The 19,160-nt window shown below is 40.7% G+C and overlaps 1 protein-coding gene across 4 annotated transcripts in view; it reads right to left on the minus strand.

Moving 5' to 3' along the window:
- LOC149543587 (uncharacterized) overlaps window positions 1–19,160 on the minus strand; it is a 58,609-nt gene that overhangs the window by 21,337 nt on the left and 18,112 nt on the right. For 2 of the 4 annotated variants that reach the window (XM_089798374.1, XM_089798373.1), the window contains exon 3: window positions 14,665–14,767. The exons of the other annotated variants lie outside the window; for them this stretch is intronic. In XM_089798374.1, coding sequence (XP_089654500.1) covers window positions 14,665–14,767 — 103 coding nt within the window. The remainder of the gene's footprint in view (window positions 1–14,664; window positions 14,768–19,160) is intronic. 4 annotated transcript variants of the gene reach the window in all.

Genomic DNA, 19,160 nt, shown 5'->3' on the forward strand with positions numbered 1-19,160 from the left:
ATTCCCTCAACATAAGTTGTAAATAGGAGAATAGTTTATTTGAAAGGGTAGATGAAGGTAGCAAGGGAAATTGGAAAATAAAATATGGAAATATCAGATTAAGATTAGAAAAGAATTTAGAAATAAACCTAAACTATAAATAGAGCAAAGCAGTTAAATTTGGTTTTGGGGCAATTAAGAAAGTGGAAGAGACACCACGCTTGGGAAGACATATTAAGAAGTTGTCAAGTGAATTTTGTTAATCTTATTGTAGCTATGGTCGGATTCCTTCAAGACAACTTAGATAACATAAAGGTTGCGATAATATAATTATTGTGAAATAACAATTATATTAATAATTATTGATAATATAGTTAATATACTAAATAATATAATACTTTGCATAATACAATTGAAAATATAATAGCTATAATTATATTGATAATATAATAATTATCTTTATCATGCTAATATAATTATACATTAATTATAATAATTAAAATTTTAAAATAGAATTAACTATAGGAGACATTTATAGTTATGTATTAATATAATTATATGAATTAATTAATTAATTGGGCCAATTGGAAGAGTGGTGACCCTTGGTGAAGGAGCACCACAATAGATATAAGGGAAGATTAAAAATCTTCCTCTCTTGAAAAGCAATATAACATACACAATCTGTATTGTTGAAGAAAAAGGAGTGCTTGAGGGAGATGATAAGCATTTATCATCTTTGGTTAAGAGGTCAAAAATGACTGACTCATTGCCTGTGGTTAAACAAGCACACAAAAGAACATGGTATCAGCCTATAAAATATTATATATGATTTGCGAAGAACATATTTGTGAGTACTTTTGCTTTGGGCAAAAATTCATTGTGGGCTCACACATATGATAATTTTCAAGAGACTATCTTCATGTGGCACCTTTGGAGAGGATAAAGATTAATATACCAAAGGTTGATGGACTTCTTAGTTTCGCAGCTGTTAAAGATATTATTTTTAAGACGAAACAATGTTTAATTCAGTGGGCTTGTCCCTTGATACTGAAGTCGTAGTTCTTTATTAATAGGAATACTAAAAAGTATTTGAGCCAAAGTTATACTCGTGCCGCAATTCTTAATGTTTGGAAGCTATTATCATTTGCGGTGAAATACCATATCGAAGGAGAGGAAATAAATCGAAGTGGCAGGCATTGCCATAATTATCATACATTGAGTTGTCTGTTTAGATTTCGGTACAGATTGTTTACCGTAATAGGTAAAGAAACAATGCATACAGATAATAGAACGGAATAGCAGAGCTCCTTTGATTATATTTGCATACGCTTACATTAGATTTTGATATCATGATTACAATGATCCCGAAGGGGGATATAAATACTATCCGAGGAACCTTCTCGAAGGTATTCGTCGGCCACATACAACATGTCAACTACAATAATAGAACCTTCTAAATACATCTCGATACATGTCGGCCTGACGGCATACCTCCCGATACCCTGACGGGTACATCCCATTACCCTGACGCATACATCCCGTTACCCCGACAGGTACATCCCGTTACCTTATTTCCTGATGACATCATCCCCCCCAAAAAGAAAAGTCGTCTCTCGACGACTAAACAAAAAAAAGCCAACCACTAACTACATTATTCATAAAGCAAAAAGAACATGGATTTATACATCATGAAGCTGAAGGTTGAGTCTCTAACTCTGAAGATCGGCTGCATCGAAGCTGATACACCTGATCTGTCTGTATCTGCAAATCAGCTCTAATCTGTGAGTTCTCCTCCACCATTTCCTTCAGCATCAATGCAACCTCCTAACACTCAACTTCCTTCTGATCGTTAGCCTACTGCGTTGAGTCCTTCTCTTGAAGTGTTGTTGCCAACCGCTGGTCAGTTGCTGCTAGTTGCTGCTCCATTGTGGCTAACTGTTGTTCTGCCTGCTATTTCTCTCGTGCACTCTCCTCGAGTTGTGCTAACAGGGCTGTCCACTCTGCTTCCCATGCAATCTGCTGGGTGGTAAGTCGGTCGGCCATCTCCTCCCGAGTCTTCTCTGCCATCTCCCAAGCCTTCTGTCCAACCTCTGCCCTTCTTCGCTCTATCAACACCATCTCCGCTATGGACTTGCTCTGCTTTGCAATGACAGTCAGGCGAGAATGAATATCCATGTCCTCCTCCTCTGCTGGTAGAGGATCTGACACTTGCATTCCTGTAGCCACTTTCTCGGCTGTCGCTGGACTCTAATCCTTCACCTCTGGTGATGCCGATATCTCGACTATCTTGCTATTGGACCAATTGGCCTCCAAGGGCATGTGCTCTCTCATGGGAGACTAAGACGCTTGTTGCTGACGCCTGGGGTGCCGCTTCAAGAATACTAGAATGAGCACCCTGATCCTCACCCAACAGAGTGTCTGCTACGATGACTACCACATCTGACCCAATCACCTCCATTCGAACTTGCTCCTACATGCCTCCCTCATTGACTCCTTCCTCTATCACTGGCTCCACCACAAGAAGTGGTTGAGGCAAACTCTTTATTATAGGTATGGGAGCCAGTTCCTGAACTGTTGGTTGCTTACCCATAGTCATGGCCACTGGTGATGTCATCCGCTGGCTTACTGAAGGTTGTACAGGTGCTGCTGCTGGTCGTGATGTAGAGTGTAGAGTGACCGAGGTCATCACCACTAGACGCCAAAACTGTCCGAACCCTGGGATGTGAACATTTGCCATGGTATGTATGTGTGGTGCCGGAATTACCAGAGCTAAAGTAGTAGTCATAGGTGCAACTGTCAACTGTCGCGGAAAGCAAAGTGGGACTACTGCAATCACTCTGCCTTCCTCATCTTCTTCCTCTCCATCCTGCTCCACCTCCAAGCCCTCAGAGTCATCGTCATCTTCGTCGGATGTGTCCTAATGGCCACTATCTGTGTTACCTGATTCCTCCATCTCTTGCCATGCCCTTTTTTGGCCCATGCTCTTCTGACTTGTAGGTAAATCCAAATGCTTCCATTGCATTATCGGAGGCTCGCCAGGTACCGTCGGACTTGGCTTAACTTCCAACTGCTCATGGGGTATCGTCCTGGCCATAGCTTCCAGAAAGAGTCTGATGGCGTAGTGTGGCATATGGAATGTTTTTTGCTACAGGGTCATTAACTCCTCCATGCGCGTGGCTAATAGTGAAGCCCAGTCATACACCTTTCCATTAATGATTCCATTCATCATACTAACCAAAGGGAAGGAAATGTCGGATGCCCTACTGGATCTTGTAAGCCTGCTTTTCACCACATCCATCAAGCACTTCCAATGTCCCTCACGAATATAAGACTTTCGCAGCCCTCTTTTCTTTGAAGTGTCCATGAGCGTATCAATGTGTTGTTGTACCTCGTCGTTACACACCATTTGTATCAATTGCAACTTCGTCTCCTTGCTCATCTTTTTGGGTTTACCATCAATTTTGGCTCCAGCTTGCGTCGTTCCTAGTATACCAAATACTCTCGTAAAATTAGTTGTCCGAAAAGATACCACGATATCATACCCCAAATACGGAATTGAGCATTTCCGAGAATGCTTGTCATAAGCCTCAATCATCGGTCGCAAGACGCCCTCAAAATCCCTAATACAAAAAAGTGGCATCCGGATAGCCCACTCCACCTGTGCCTTCCTGATGCTTGCTTTAACCAGGTGAGTATCCGGATGTTCATCCCACCATTTCCGACAATCCCAACCATTCAATCCTTCGAAGACTACCATCCGTGGTGTTGTCTGGACATCCGGCTGATTTTGTACTTTTGCCTTGTGCTTGCCTTCGTCTTTTCCTCGTGGCCGTACTTGCGAGGGTCCTGCCTGCACATTTGGATTCATGGTCGAATTTGGCTCCAGTTGCTTCCTCTAAGCCCTTTTACCAACTGATTGCATACTCTGTCTTTCCAAATTTGTTGAAAATAGTGTCATTAGGGTAGTTATTCGTTTGTACAGTTGCAAAAACTCCTTCCAGACGTGTACAGATGCTGGTTCTTTTTCTCTCCTTTTGGTAAGCCGTACGGTCGTACGGCTCCTTACTCCAGTATAAAACCTTTTCTTCTTCCGTCACTTCAATTGTGTTGCTTGAGATTACAAAATGAATGTCGTACGGATGTTTAAAATGCTGCCTGGAATCCCTAATACACGTATCCTTATTGAAAAAGACAAACTATACATTTCTTCCTATACATATAGCTGCGTACAAACAGATCTCACTCAACCTTCACGTCAAAGGCTTTGGGTTCCTTATTGGACTGGGGAATGGTGATATTCAGCACGCCATGACGATAAATCCTTAAAGTTCTCGCTCTCACAAACCCTGACTTCCTTTCCCGGTCAAGGATGGGATCCTTTTCGCCAATTCCTCTAACCATCTTTGTCAAACGAAGTGGAATGCGCATATGTCCAACCTCTATGGGAGCTAAAGTGCTAATTTTATTCATTCTTATTTTATTTGAACGCTATAATCAACGGCTGGAAATTCCACAATTCCCCCTTAATCTTCCCAATCTCTCAGGCAGCACAAGTCTGGTATTGCAGGAAGTGTGGCTTCTACTCGATCAAGAATCGCTTTAAACAATGATGCAAATACATGCTGTAATGCCGTAGAGTGAGTGAGATAATTGCCTCCGAATTGCGCTTGCTTGCGTTCACAATGTTGCTGATGTCGTTCGCTTAGAGTGATGCCGTACAGTGCTTTACTGTATAGTCTTTGTTGAAAATATGCCTTCAAATGGCTGAAGGGCCGTATGGGCTTACATTGGGGTCTCTACCGTACGGTGTTATTAAGAAAACACCATATGGTGGTCATTGCTTTCCCAAATTGCCGTGTAGTCACCGTCCGTACGGTACTCGCTTCTTCTTTTTCCTTCTTTTTTTTCAATTTTTTTCTTTTTCTTTTTCCTTTTCAAAAAAAAAAAAAATAGTAGATACAATACTATTGCTAATTCACAGTTCCGGATGGCAAAGGCTTACCCTACGTGCGATAAATTTTTAACTTGCAACCGTTGACTGCATCCGGAACTTCCTGTCCGTCCAACGTCCACAACTTGATCGCTCCATTGTCGCCTATCTCCCGAATTTGATACGGCCCGACCCACTTAACCTTGAACTTGCCTGGCTTGATCTCATTCCTGCCGTCATACTTCAACACCCACTGTCCGGGTTGAAACCTGTTCAATTTCAAGTGCTTATCGTGCCACGCTTTCCACCTGTTCTGTGTTACCTCAATCACCCACTGTGCCAATAATCGCTTCTCTTCCAACCTGTTCAATTTGTACAACCGCTCCCTTAAACTTTCCATGTCACCCAACTTGTTTTCTAGGGCTATCCTGAGGCTCGGAATCATAAATTTTGCTAGTACTACGGCCTCCTGTCCGAACATTAGTTGAAATGGCGTCTGCCCCATTGTGACTTTATACGCCGTGCGATAAGCCCAAAGGGCAGAGGGTAATTTTTCCTCCCAGTCCTCGCCTTCGACCGCGCAGGATTTGTATATAATCGAGATCAGGACTTTATTGGTAGCGTTGACCTGTCCGTTTGCTCTTGGGTAGTACAGGTTTGATAATGAATGATAAATTTTGAACTCCGTGGTGAGCAAGTGGATAACATGATTTACAAAATGTCGTCCTCTATCACTTGTTAACTACAATGGGATCCCGTACCTAGTAATAATTTGTTCATAAATAAACTTTGTTGTGCTTACTGCTGAGTTGTCTGGTAGTGCACGCGCCTCCACCCATTTGGTCAAGTACTCCGTCGCGACGACAATGTAACGACACCTTCTGGTTCTGCTCATCTTCAGAGGTCCTATGAAGTCCAAACCCCACCATTCAAAGAGCTCCTGAGCATGAGAGGGATTCAGAGGCATGAAGTCTCTCTTCAAAGGTTTCCCGGCTCGCTGACATGTATCGCATGCAATGACCCATTCCCTGGCATCGTTGTATATCATTGGCCACCATAGTCCTGCTAGAAGTATCTTCCGTGCAGTAGTGTCCGGTCCCATGTGTCCTGTCGGTCCTTCATGTGCTTCCTTCAGTAACCGTGGGATTTCTTCCTCGAGGCCTCAGGATCTGATCGGGTCCCATTTTATACAACAGTCCATTAATCAGCTGAAATGTTCTGCTCTGTATCACCAACTTCCGTCTTTCATTCGATAGCATGTTACTTGGAAATTGTCCCGTCGACAAGTACTCGTCAATGCTTGTGTACCACTTTGGTAGTGCAGCAATCTGAAACAACTACGCATCAGGGAAGTCATCATTCACACTGTCTGCCGATTCTCACGTTCTGATACGTGACAGACGATATGCGCTTATGTGTTTCTTCCCTGGCTATACGATGATCTTGAAGATAAACTCCTGCAACAGGAGTAACCATCGGCTAATCCTTCCTTGAATAACAAGTTTGTTGATCATATACAGTAGAGCCTGATGGTCGACATAGAAGACGAACGGTGTCACTAATAAGTAATGACGAAATTTCTGTACTGCATAGACCATCCCTAAAGCCTCCCGTTCAGTCGTACTATAATTCTGTTCGGCTTTTGATAGTAGTCGACTAGCAAAGTAGATCGGGTGATCTAGCCCGTGGGTACCTATTTGCGCCAGGGTTGCTCCAATTGCATAATTGGACACATCAACATGTACATGAAATTCTTTGCTCCAATCTGGATATGCGAGGATGGGTGTCGTAGCCAATCGCACTTTGAGCCCTTCAAATGCTTCATCTTGATCTGTTTCCCATCGGAATGATTCTCCCTTGCACGTCAACCTGTCCAGTGGATATGCTACCTTGGCAAAAATTTTAATGAAGCGTCTATAATAGCCTATATGTCTGAGGAAAGATTTTACCTCCGTCACATTGGTAGCTGGTTGCATCTCCAATATCACTCGCACCTTATCCGAATCTGTCTTCAACCCCTCCTTACAGACTATGTGTTCGAGCAACCTTCCCTGGGGAACCATAAACCTACACTTCTTCGGGTTCAAAGCTAGGCGCGCACGTCGGCATCTCTCCATACACTCGCCCAAGGCTGCGAGATGTTTGTCCTGCCCACCGAACATCGACCAATCATCCAGAAATGCCTTGAAGTTTCCGACGGATATCTTATCAAAGATGTGCAGTATGATTCGCTGGAATGTCGCAGGCGTATTGCACAAACCGAACGGCATTTGATTATAGGCATACACCCCATCTTCTACGACAAAGGTCGTCTCCAGCTTATCCTCCTCTGTGATTGAAATTTGATTGTATCCGAAAAAACCATCCATAAATGAGTAGATCTCGTGTCCCACTACCTCCTCTAGGATGCTATCGATGAATGGGATTGGGAACGGATCTTTGATGGTGACTGCATTCAGGCATCTGAAATCGACGCATATCTGGATCTGAGTGGTATCCTTCTTCAATGAGATTACTATTGGCGACACCCATTCGCTAGTTTGCACTTTGAAGATAATGCCAGCTTCCAACATCCGGTTGATTTCCTCCGTAACTCGTGCCGCATAGTTCTTGTTCATCTTGTAGGGTCGCTTCCATACAGGTACAGCACCTTCAATCAATAGGATGCAGTGCACACACAGTTCTAGGGGTACTCCTTTCAGGTCCTTGTATGTCCATGCAAACACATCGTTGTACTCCAAAAATATCCTGAATGCTGCTGCCTTCAGTACTGGGTCCCAATTATCTCCCACCAGTATGTTCCATGGTTTGGCCTCATTTCCTACATTCATGGTCTGCAGCGTGGCTTCATTGTATTTGATGGGTTCCCCTTCAGTGAACTTATGTGCCGGGGTCACATCGAGTGACGCATCCCCTTCCTTCATCTCGGTGAATTCCTTTGAAAATTCATCAGTATTGTGTCCTATCGTCAGTACGTTGCAGCTCTGAAATAGTTCATAGTCTTCTATCTACCAATGGTAAAGACCATTCACTTAATCCAGATTGTCATCTCCTTCCAATCGTAGGACTCCCTCCGGATCTGGTTCCATACTCTGTCTCCTTTCATCCTCTTCTCCTTCGCAATCTGACGATAGAGCTTCTTTCCCCAACCATTTGAGTGTGCAGATCGATGACGTACTTGCGGCCTTTGCTTTCAAGTGATAAAGTATTTTTCTTCCAATCATGTTTTTCCTTGGCTTGTATCAGCCACCCCCGACCCAGAATAGCATTGTATCCTTTTCGCCTCAGGGGAATCACGACGAAGTCCAACAGGAATGGTTGTGTTCCAATCGTTACTAGTTGCACTGTGAGTATTCCCAATGGCTTGATTCCATGTTGATCGGCTATTAACAACTGGAAGGTAGGTGGCCACAATGTCGGCTGTCCCAACTTCCTCCAGGTATCCTCTGGCAGCACATTGACACCAGACCCTCCGTCCATGATCGTGTCTGTTAACATAGTTCCGAGAATGCCCATCTCGACAACCTCCGGATAGCGTCCGGATGAAAGAGCTAACAGCATCGGGTCTTCTGCACTTGCGGCCCCCTGTTTCTCCTTTTCTTGCTCTATGGGTTGCTTAGCAATCGAGACTATATTCGTAAGTACCGGACGGAGTTGAGTCATAGTGAGCAACAGATCATTTATCTTGACGGGTACCTCGGCTTGCAATATTTGCCGTACAATATTCTGTTCTGCGCAGTTCTGTACGGAGGTACCCAACGTGTCCTTTAGGTGTGTCGTTTCTACTTGTGTTGCTCTCTGAATCTCTGCGTGAGCTTCCTCCAGTCTCTTCTTTTCCTTCGTTGGATCAGGGTAGAGCTTTGCCTGTTTCCAAGTGATTGCCAGAACTTCTTCCTCGTCCATCCCGACAGTAATCAAGTCTACTCCGGATTTCGGGCACTTAGCATCGTCATGATCACCAGGTCCACACCATCAACATAACTTCGGTGTGTTCGCCGTTGTGCACTCTTGGGCGAAGTGACCCCAGAGATTGCATGCGTGGCATTGGACTATCGATCGGCCATTCGCATCATATTGGATTCGACTCCTCTTGCCATTATTGTTGTTGCTACTATTGTTGTTGTTGTTTTGACCGTGCTGATTATTTCTATATCCTCCCGACGTGGCACCCTCCGTACTGTTGTTCCCGCTTCCTCTGAACACGGACGCTTCCTGTGTCAGGAACACTTGCTGCGGTGTTCTTGTTTTCAGATTGAAAGGGCATTCCTTTACCAAGTGTCCCATAATTTGGCAGATCTCACAAAATTGCTCTTTTAGGCAAGATCCCTTCGTATGGCCTTCCTTCTTGCACTCCGTGCACCATAGTTCATTGCCCTTAGTCTCCTTGTTCGTGCTCCTGAATTCCTTCATCATCCGAATCATGTCTTTCTGAAGGGCACGAACCTTCTTGCTACTACCCTCATCATCATTGCTATCTTCTCCTGAAGAGGCGTTGTCATTTGAATCAGATGAACTATTCTTCTTCTTCTTCTTGGTCTTCTGCCCACTTTCCAAATTCATTGCCCGGTTATACACTTCAATGTATGTCAATGGTGGCACAATCTTCATGTTCTTTCACAGCTTTGGGTGAAGGCCTTCAATGAACCATCTTTTCTGTAACCCGTCAGCTAGCTTATTCTCCATCTTATTGATCAAGTCCTTCAATTTCCTCGCGAAGACTCGGACTGTTTTATTCTTCCCTTGCTTAGTATTGAATATCTCCGCTACAATTTTATTATCGTCACGCAGAAGTTGAAATTCTGCGATGAACTCATTTTTAATGTTATCCCAACTGTTTAACTTTTGTAGATCAGTATCAGTAAACCAATCAATTGCAACACCCCGTAAGCTTGCCGAAAATTGCCTCATCCATTCGTTTGTATCCGTTATGATATTGGCTCTCCAAATCGTTTCACAGGTTTTACAATGTCGGATGGGATCAGCTGCTCAATCACCATCAAATTTAGGTAACTTCGCCTTTGGTCCCGCCATCCCGATGCTCACACTTGGTATCTCGATACTAACACTTGGTATTCCGACACTCACACTTGGTATCCCAATGCGCACAATTGGTATTTCGATAGCTGTGCAGTTTGGTGAAGAAGGGTCTCTGTTAAGCAAATCTGTTCCTTCTACAAGTGGATCGCGGACGAAGAGTTCACTCCACGCTCTTGCTCCTTCGGCACTCCGAGACGTGCGAGTTGATTCTCTTCCATCTGGATTGTCTTCCCTCGACGAACACCAATTCAAAAACTCCTCCTTTGCCTCTTCCACCAATTCTACCCACTGTCGAGTCTCCTCCAATAATGCTCCCACAGTTCTGCATCCGTCAACAGCAATCTTCTAGAACCTCCTTCTGTGTTCGGCTTGCTGCGCCAAAATTAGATCTCCGTGTGCTGTGTGTATTTCATCTTTTTCTTTCAGCTTGTTCTTATTCTTGTTCAGCTGATTCAGCATTACTCGTCATTCTCCTGCCTTTCCAAGTCCATCGGGCAACGGTGCCAAATGTTTACCGTACTGGGTAAAGAAACAATGCATACAGATAATAGAACGGAATAGCAGATAAGAATAGCAGAGCTCCTTCGATTATATTCGCATACGCTTACATTAGGTTCTGATATCATGATTACAATGATCCCGAAGGGGGATATAAATACTATCTGAGGAACCTTGTCAAAGGTATCCGTCGGCCGCATACAACATGTCAACTACAATAATAGAACCTTCCGGATACATCCCGATACATGTCGGCTGATGCAAGAGCATCTTGCACAAGAAACTTTATTATAAAAAATAAAATTAAAAAAAATTAATAAATAAATAAATAATTGGAGAGAGAAAGTGACAAAAATTAGAGGAAAAAAATAAATAAATAAAAAGGGAAAAAGGAGAAAAAGAAAAAAAAAAGGAATTTCTATTTTCGAGGTGCATAGGTGGCGTAATAGAAAAATAAAATAAAAATGGTTGTCATTCCATTTATCGAGGTGTGTGGGTAGAGTTCTAGAAGGTTATGGATATTGTAGAAAGTTCTGAATATTGTAGAAGGTTATGGAAGTTGTAGAAAGTTGTGGATATTGTGTAGGTGGAATTCTAGAAGATTGTGGATAAATCATGCATTGGGTGGTCAGTGCCTATTTAAGCAAGGCATATGAGCATTTCTAATCAAGCTTGGAAAGGTGAAAGCTTTGGAAGGAAAGCTTGGGAAGGTGTGAAAGCTCGCGAAGTAGAAGCTATGGAAGGTAAAGCTTTGGAAGAAAAAAAACTTCAAGGTGTGAAAGCTGGAAGGTGTGAAAGCTTCAAGATGTGAAAGAGAAGGAGGAAGTGAAGAGTGAGTTTTCCTAAGTCTGTGGACAGAGCGCCGAATGTGAGGCAGTTTACAGCAGGATTGTGATGGAGTTGTGAGTGTGTAGACAAAGCGCTGAATGTGAGGCAATTTACACTTGGATCTTGGATAAAGTTGGAGAAAAGCTAGTGACTGTGGTTTAGAAATAAGGAGGTTGCTTGGTGGCTTGCAAGCACAAGTTGAGATCTCGGAGGTTTCTACTAGAGTGTGGATCTGGACTAGCTTCAGTTTGGATTGGATCTTGAGAGATCTTGCAGAAATGTTATTGTAATTGCTATTGGATTTTCAAGTATAATAAAATTGTTTGAAACATTCTGTCATCTTGTTGTCTCCATATTATTGCATTCTTGGTTATGAGTTGGTAGGGTGGTGTGGCCCTTCATCAAGTGGTATCAGAGCGTACCTTCATCATCGGCTTGACGGCATACCTCCCGATACCCCAACAATTACATCCCGTTACCCCGACGGGTACATCCCGTTACCTTATTTCCTGACGACATGGATCCAAGTTCAAGCTTCGGGTTCAAAATTCGTCCAAAACAAGTTTGGCTTGGGTTTGGATTTGTTTTGGATTTGTCCGTGCAAGGATGTTTTTTTTTAAAACTATATATGTGCATATACACAGCAGCAAATAAGTTCATACACCACTATGCTAATATTAAAGCAACATAGCAAAATACACCACAACATATATTAATTTTTTAGTCCAAATCACATAACAAAATGCCAAAATACACCAACATATCAATGCTTTGGTTCAAATTTAAAAACAATAATGTCAACATTACTAATCAGCCATCAGCGATCAAATATCATCAAAATCCATCAAATAAATCATCATCATTTTGTTGTTGCAGATTAGAAGTGCAAAAAGTGTCACTAGCATCAGTACTAGCAAAGTTAGGATCAGCCCTGGGATCACTAGGTAGCTCATGATTGTCATCCTCAAGTGCAAATGCATCAAAGTGGGCAATCGAATCTTTCAACTCCACACACTTTGGTTCAACATCTCAATGCTTTGTATCCCCTTTTTGTTGGCGTTGTCTTTGTGAGTTGTGAGCCTCAAGTTTGAATGCACAAAGACCAAGTTATCTGCTTTTTCGGAATTTAGCGCTCCAGTTCCTCTCAAATGATGATGAACTAGCAACCCATCAAGATCTTAAATTTTGAAATTAGAGAGTTAAGAGTTTTGAATAAAAATTTAAAAATATAAATCCACTATTCATCAATAAGAATTTAGAAATTAAAATCTTAATAGTTAAGAACTTACTTGGGATAAGTTTTGATGGCAATGGATTGTAGTTGTTGGTACCTTTGTCCATGGAAGTACCATCACTTATGAGCATTAGAATTCTTCTTGTCTTCAATAGCATCAAGACCATAATCATTGGTGCTTGTGAAACTCATGAATGCAGACCTCCCTATAGGTCATATGTGCTCGGGAGAGAATTTTCAAAGGGCTGCCCTATACCTATGAGCAACTTCAAGATCTTTGTATGAAGCAACTCTAGCGGTATTCCCCCTAAAGACCGACTGACTATAGAACCTGAAGCTCAATGCAAAGGGGTGGTCATTTTGTTCCATCTCTCTACCACAATTATCTTTAGTTCCTTGAAGAACTTTTCTTCAAGATCTTGCTCTCTCTCATTTATGATATTTCTGATATCCTCAATCATGGAGTCTACACCATTATATACCTCACTTAGGCATGGCTATCTGTGTCAATGTATCGAATCGTGCTCAATATAGGCAACGTGAACCTCATAGGGTACTCAACACGATCCCACCAAGACACATCTAGTATCATTTCCTTAATGACATCTGCATTGGTACTATTAGATTACCTACATATGCTCCAATTAGCATTGACTATAATTCTAGACAATGCCTCTTTAACCTTGACAAGGCATCTCAAAATAATAATGTTGGAGGCAAAGCGAATCTCAACAACCTATTTTAAAATCAAAACACTTATGAATAAGAAATTAAAATCAAGGTTAAAGTTTATATCTAAAAACATAGATTATTTACTAAACTAAAGTGAGTAAATTTCTAAAACATATTTAAACTACAAATAATTTAACTTACCTTCAAGAGCTACAATTTCAAGAATTATCTAAATATGGCTTGCATCATATGGTGGTTTGTGACGAACATTTTGATCTCTTGCGCATCTTTATACATTTTTTTGATCCACTCAATTTTAGTGCCAATTTTTTGCAGCATTAGGTTGAGAGTGTGCACAGTATAAGGTGTCCAAACAATGTGTTTGAAGCACTCCTCAGCCAATAACTTGACAATCTACACTTATTTGCATTGTTGGTTATTAGTTGAACAACATTTGGACAGCCAACATGTTCAATGGCTTGAATGAGAATGTTTGCAATGAAAGGATTGTCCTTCAACTCCCCTTCACAATCCACAACTTTCAAAAACATTGCACCTCTTGTCGACATTGCAATAACATTGACCAAAGGTTGATTTCTTGCATCTTTCCATCCAGAACATAGTATGATCACACCTATTTCGATCCATGATTCCTTGATGGAGCCTCTACATTGATCACATCTCTATTCGATAAAGTGGTGTGCACCTTCTCATAACCCAGGCCCTTGAACCTTTTTGGAGCCTCATTAATTGATCTCACCATTTTTTGTCAATACAGTGAGCGAACAACATTAAATGACAATCCATTTTCTTAGATGCATCTCGCTATGTCTTCCTCAAAAATCCCTCTAGCTTCATTCTAATATGATATTTCCAAGGGGCCCTTTGCTCTCTTATTTGTAACTAGTTTTTGAGGAGCACGCAAGAATGGATGGCCCTCTATGAATGGTTCATTAGGAGTGGAAACTAAAGCCATAGATGTTGTCTTTGTTTTGTTTCGAGACTTATGTAAAGGATGAGAACTTGCATTTCCAGCTACTTCATTTGCTTATTTTTGCTCTTGAATATATTTATTCACAGTGTGGTTTAAAAGAAGGGTTTTAGGTAGCACCTTATTAACTCGACGTCCCTATATAAAATTTAATACCTTTTTGAGGAATAAAGGCACAAAATGTACTTTTACTCTATTATAAGAGCTACTAAATTCCTCTTTGCAATGGCTACAAATCCACAAAAAGCCTCCTCCACCTGGCATTGGTTAAACCATTTCCACATATTTTCCATCGTGGAGAGCATCTATCTCTTTTGAGGCAAGATTTTTCGGTCCTAGTAACACTTTGCATTCTATGAATCTACAAACAACACACAGAAAAAAAAAAAAAACTAAAATGGAAAAAGAAAATAAAACTAGAGAGTTCATTTCATTTTGTAAAAAAAGAAATGTGAAAAAAACTTTTAAAATCAAACAAAATAAACAAAACCCTACCTCTTTTATTGAAATCTTTCTCTTCAATGTCTTTGAGAAGTTGTCCACACTTGCTACCACATAGGAATAGCTCACAAATAAGCTTAGAGCATGCAATAATTGCCTGTAATAAAGTTTAGCAACCAAACAAGGAAGTTTAGTAATAGAGGCAAGAAGTTTTTCTTCTCATTCATAAATGCACAAATGACATATAAATGGCAAAAAAGCTATGTAGAAAAGTTAGTTTTAGGTTTAGAGGGTCGAATGGAACCAAAAAGGGGAAAAAACTTTATTGAAAAATCAACCAAAGTGGTGCTTGAAGCCAAATTCATCTAGAAGTCTTCTCGGGCTTGTGCGGCGGTCTAAATTTCTTCCTAGGCTCTCTTGTCAATTTGAAAGTCGCCCAAATTCTTTGCAAATTCACCCAAGGTCCTGCTAAACTATTTTTTGGTGAATGTCTTAGTCTAATGTCGAGTTTTGGTAAATTTACATGAAAAGTTAGTTTTAGGTTTGGAGGGTCGAATGGAACCAAAAAGGGGAAAAAACTTTATTGAAAAATCAACCAAAGTGGTGCTTGAAGTCAAATGAACTAGAAAAGTTAGTTTTAGGTTTAGAGGGTCGAATGGAACCAAAAAGGGGAAAAAACTTTATTGAAAAATCAACCAAAGTGGTGCTTGAAGCCAAATTCATCTAGAAGTCTTCTCGGGCTTGTGCGGCGGTCTAAATTTCTTCCTGGGCTCTCTTGTCAATTTGAAAGCCGCCCAAATTCTTTGCAAATTCACCCAAGGTTCTGCTAAACTATTTTTTGGTGAATGCCTTAGTCTAATGTCGAGTTTTGGTAAATTTACATGGAACTAGAATTCTCCATGAACCAACTTCCGACTTTCACCCTTCCTGAGCAATGGCAAACTAGATATTAAATAATATAATTATTGGGGTCATATAATTGGCAATATAATTACTATGATTATATTAACAATATATTTATTATCAAAATATAATTATGTATAAATTATATGATATTAACTGTAAGAGACACTTTTCGGATTAAGGTAAAAGCAAGTTTTACGGGGACCTGAAACCCAAAAGTATCAAATTACACAATAAAGATGTTTAAGTCCATAATTAAAACTATGTTGGATAAAGGATTAAACATTACAAACTCCAACATTCAAAAACCAATGACCAGCACAAAACCAAAAACCAACTAATAGACAAGAAACATAAAACACAAAAACTAACAAAGAACTAGAACTAAGCCAACTCCTTAAGAAGTTTGACCGCCTAGATCTCACCTACCTCTGGATCCTCCTTCGTGTTCTTTAGTGCTGCAATCACTTTGTTCTCATTAAGTTTGCCCCGTGTTCTTTTACCAGGACCTTCCACAGCTTCCTCCTGATGTCCTTTTACCTCACATGTCAAGTCCACCCTGAGCTTGGTGCCCTTTGTATCCGTCTTCCTTTTACTAGTGATCAGCTTTTGCACCAGCCCTTGGACTTTAGTATCGTTGTCCCCAATGACTTTCTTCAAGTCTTGCATTTGTCCCGGGATGCCATCCTCTAGCCTTTTTCTAGCCTCAACCTGTTTTTGCAAGCCTTTGTCCAATTTTTCAATTGTCTCCTTCATGACATTGATTTCATTAGTAACCCAACTATCAAAAGTAATTGAGGCTTCCACTTTCTCCTTGGCCCTCTCAATATTGTTTTGAGCTCCCTAGTTAGAAGATGAAATAATATAATACACACAATCTGTATTATTGAGAAGGAAGGGTGCTCAAGGGAGATGATAAGTGTTTATCATCTAAAATTGGGAGGGCAACAATAATTGAGTCATTTCCTATGGTTAAACAAGCACAGAAAAACAGCACAATTGTGGGGAAGAATTAGAATTTATATGAGACTGACATTTGCAAATCTACAAATGAGAGGATAAAAGGGAAGATCATTACAAAAAAGTTGAAGGCATGATTGTAAGAAGAGTTTATATCAGAATTTTAAGGAGAGTATATGCAGATGTAAAAGAGGAATATATACATATGCTCACCCCACTTCGTAGGGACCCCGAGTGGATATCCATGTTGCCTACCACAAGGGCAAATAGGGCCAAGTTCCACTAATGTAACTAGATCCAAAACTCCTAGTCTAGGTCTCAATGCCCAAACTCTCCAAGGCTTCTCCTAAGCATATAGGGTTACTACTTGACCCTATTCCCAAGAGGATCTCTCACAATTATCCCCTTCTACAAGATCTATTGCACCAATTAATACTCCAACTCTTTTCACTCTTAACTCACCTAGACTCCTAACTAGGAATTTCTTGCTATCCTGCAAGGTAAGGCACAAACTCCAATGCAGCACCCAATATCCTTCAAAATGTCTTCCACATGCTTGATATCAGCTTCTCTAGCAATCTTGCACTTTGTCTCACAAACCCACTTCATGGAAATCTAAATTGCTCTTAGAAATCCTAGTAGCCCTAGAGTCCCCAATTAGGCCTCCTGTCAAGTTTTCACACAACTCCAAAAACTTGTAACCAAGCTATCCAACTGCTTAGTGATCCAGATACCCTTTTCAAAGACCCTTCAGATTTCTTAGGTTTTAGACTGTCAACCTATCCATACATGGCTTAAGCATAAATACCCTATTTTTAAGGGTTTAAATGCAGCATAGAAGATATTGACTTCAAAGTCTTACCAAATGATCTTGCCTAATCACCAAAATTGGTTCAAGGCACCTCCGCACCTTGTTTTCCAACTCCACTTCTTGGACTAGCAAAAACCAATCCCAATCACCCAATTGCTCACTTTGTTTCAGCCTAGGCTACCAATTCATGTGAACTGGCCTAGGTTGCATCCGATGCTGACGGATGTTGGATGCGTCCAGAAGCCCTGTGGATGCTGGCTGGAAGCCAACCGCAGGCTCCTGGATGCCTGTAGTTGGCTTTCGGCCAGCATCCACAGGGCATTCGAGAGCCTGCGGCTAGCTTCCGGCCAGCATCCACAAGGCTTTTGGACGCATCCAGAAGCATCCACAGGCCCACCGGCTAGAAAAGGAAAAAAAACATTAAAAGACTAATACACAAAATAGTATCATGCCAGGTACATGACCACTGGAAAGGTCAAACATTACTAGATTACATCCACTTACAAATAGGATCACAGACAAAAGAAATGATAATAAAGGAAATTTTTTTGCTTTTCCCGTCCCTTACCAGCTTTAGGAAAAACAAACTTAGTTAAGCATATTGAGCATACCCTTTTCTCTCAACAAAACTTCATAAAATAAAGCATGCAAAAACAAGAGGATGTACCAAATTAATCATATAAAAACTAAACACAACTTTGTGTGTGATGACCATAGATTTTCAGGAAAAATGGACCATTCAGTTGAATTCATATAACCCACATATCAAATTCACACCCAACCATTAAAAAACAAAACAAAATATTATGGAGAAGCCTCGAATATGAGAGAAAATAAATTTTTCTTAAGTATCATAGATTCATAGTCATACTATCAAATGATTTGTTTTTGCATATTTCTTGCATTTCTTTGCACATATATATATATATATATATATATATATATATATATATATATATATATATATATATATATATATATATATATACGTTTCCTCCCGCATCCGCATCTCGTATCCACTTTCAAAATCCGCTTGAGAACCCACATTCGAATCAGTAACTTAGGTTTCAGCATGTAACTCCTAGCCAGGTATGCCAGACTTGCCTAGGGCATGCTTGAAAAAATAGCAAACCAACTCTTAAGCACCCCCAAAATGTATATGTACACTATATACACAATGCTCTTCTTGATTCCAAAAGGCCATGGTGATTTGACCAATGGAACTCAAGAAAGAGCCATTAAACTAACTACAACTCAAAACTGGATAGTGAACTGTACAATGCCAAAATGAATTCTAAACACCTACCTACTCAGCACTTCAAGGAACTAAATTAATGTAGAAAGACCTACATTCAACCCTCTAACTATCCATGAAACAAAGAAAGCCCAATCAATCCATTCACATTGGATGTTAGGGCATGCAAGGTAATTGTAACTAAAAATGCTTCAAAATGTGTTATTGCTTCAACTCCAATTCGTACAATCTGAACACCAACCCTTCTCCTCGGCATGTGATGGTGTTTTATAGTGTTTGTGCATGTGTGGGAACCCTTTATATGAACCCAATAACTGAAAAATGCAAATTTGTTCAATTTGGTAAAAAGTTGTCAAAATTGTCAAATGCAACTTTTGCAAAAAAAATGCAAAATTGCTTGAGCGACTTTTTACAACTTTGCCTTCTGACCATGTATGAGTCCAAAAACCTTACATATGAGTTTCATATGGTCCAAAACTAACTTCTAACACCATTCCCCAACATTAGAGTTTTTGGTCAACTCTTGGTCAAATCTTGACCTATTCAAGCCATTTTAAGCAATATTGGCAACCTAAAGACACTTCATTCACTCACCCATCTGTCTACCCCTAATCACACCCT

The sequence above is a fragment of the Cupressus sempervirens genome, chromosome 8, assembly GCF_028749045.1.
Source record: "Cupressus sempervirens isolate cs-2001-9-10 chromosome 8, ASM2874904v1, whole genome shotgun sequence".
NCBI classification, from domain to species: Eukaryota; Viridiplantae; Streptophyta; class Pinopsida; order Cupressales; family Cupressaceae; genus Cupressus; species Cupressus sempervirens.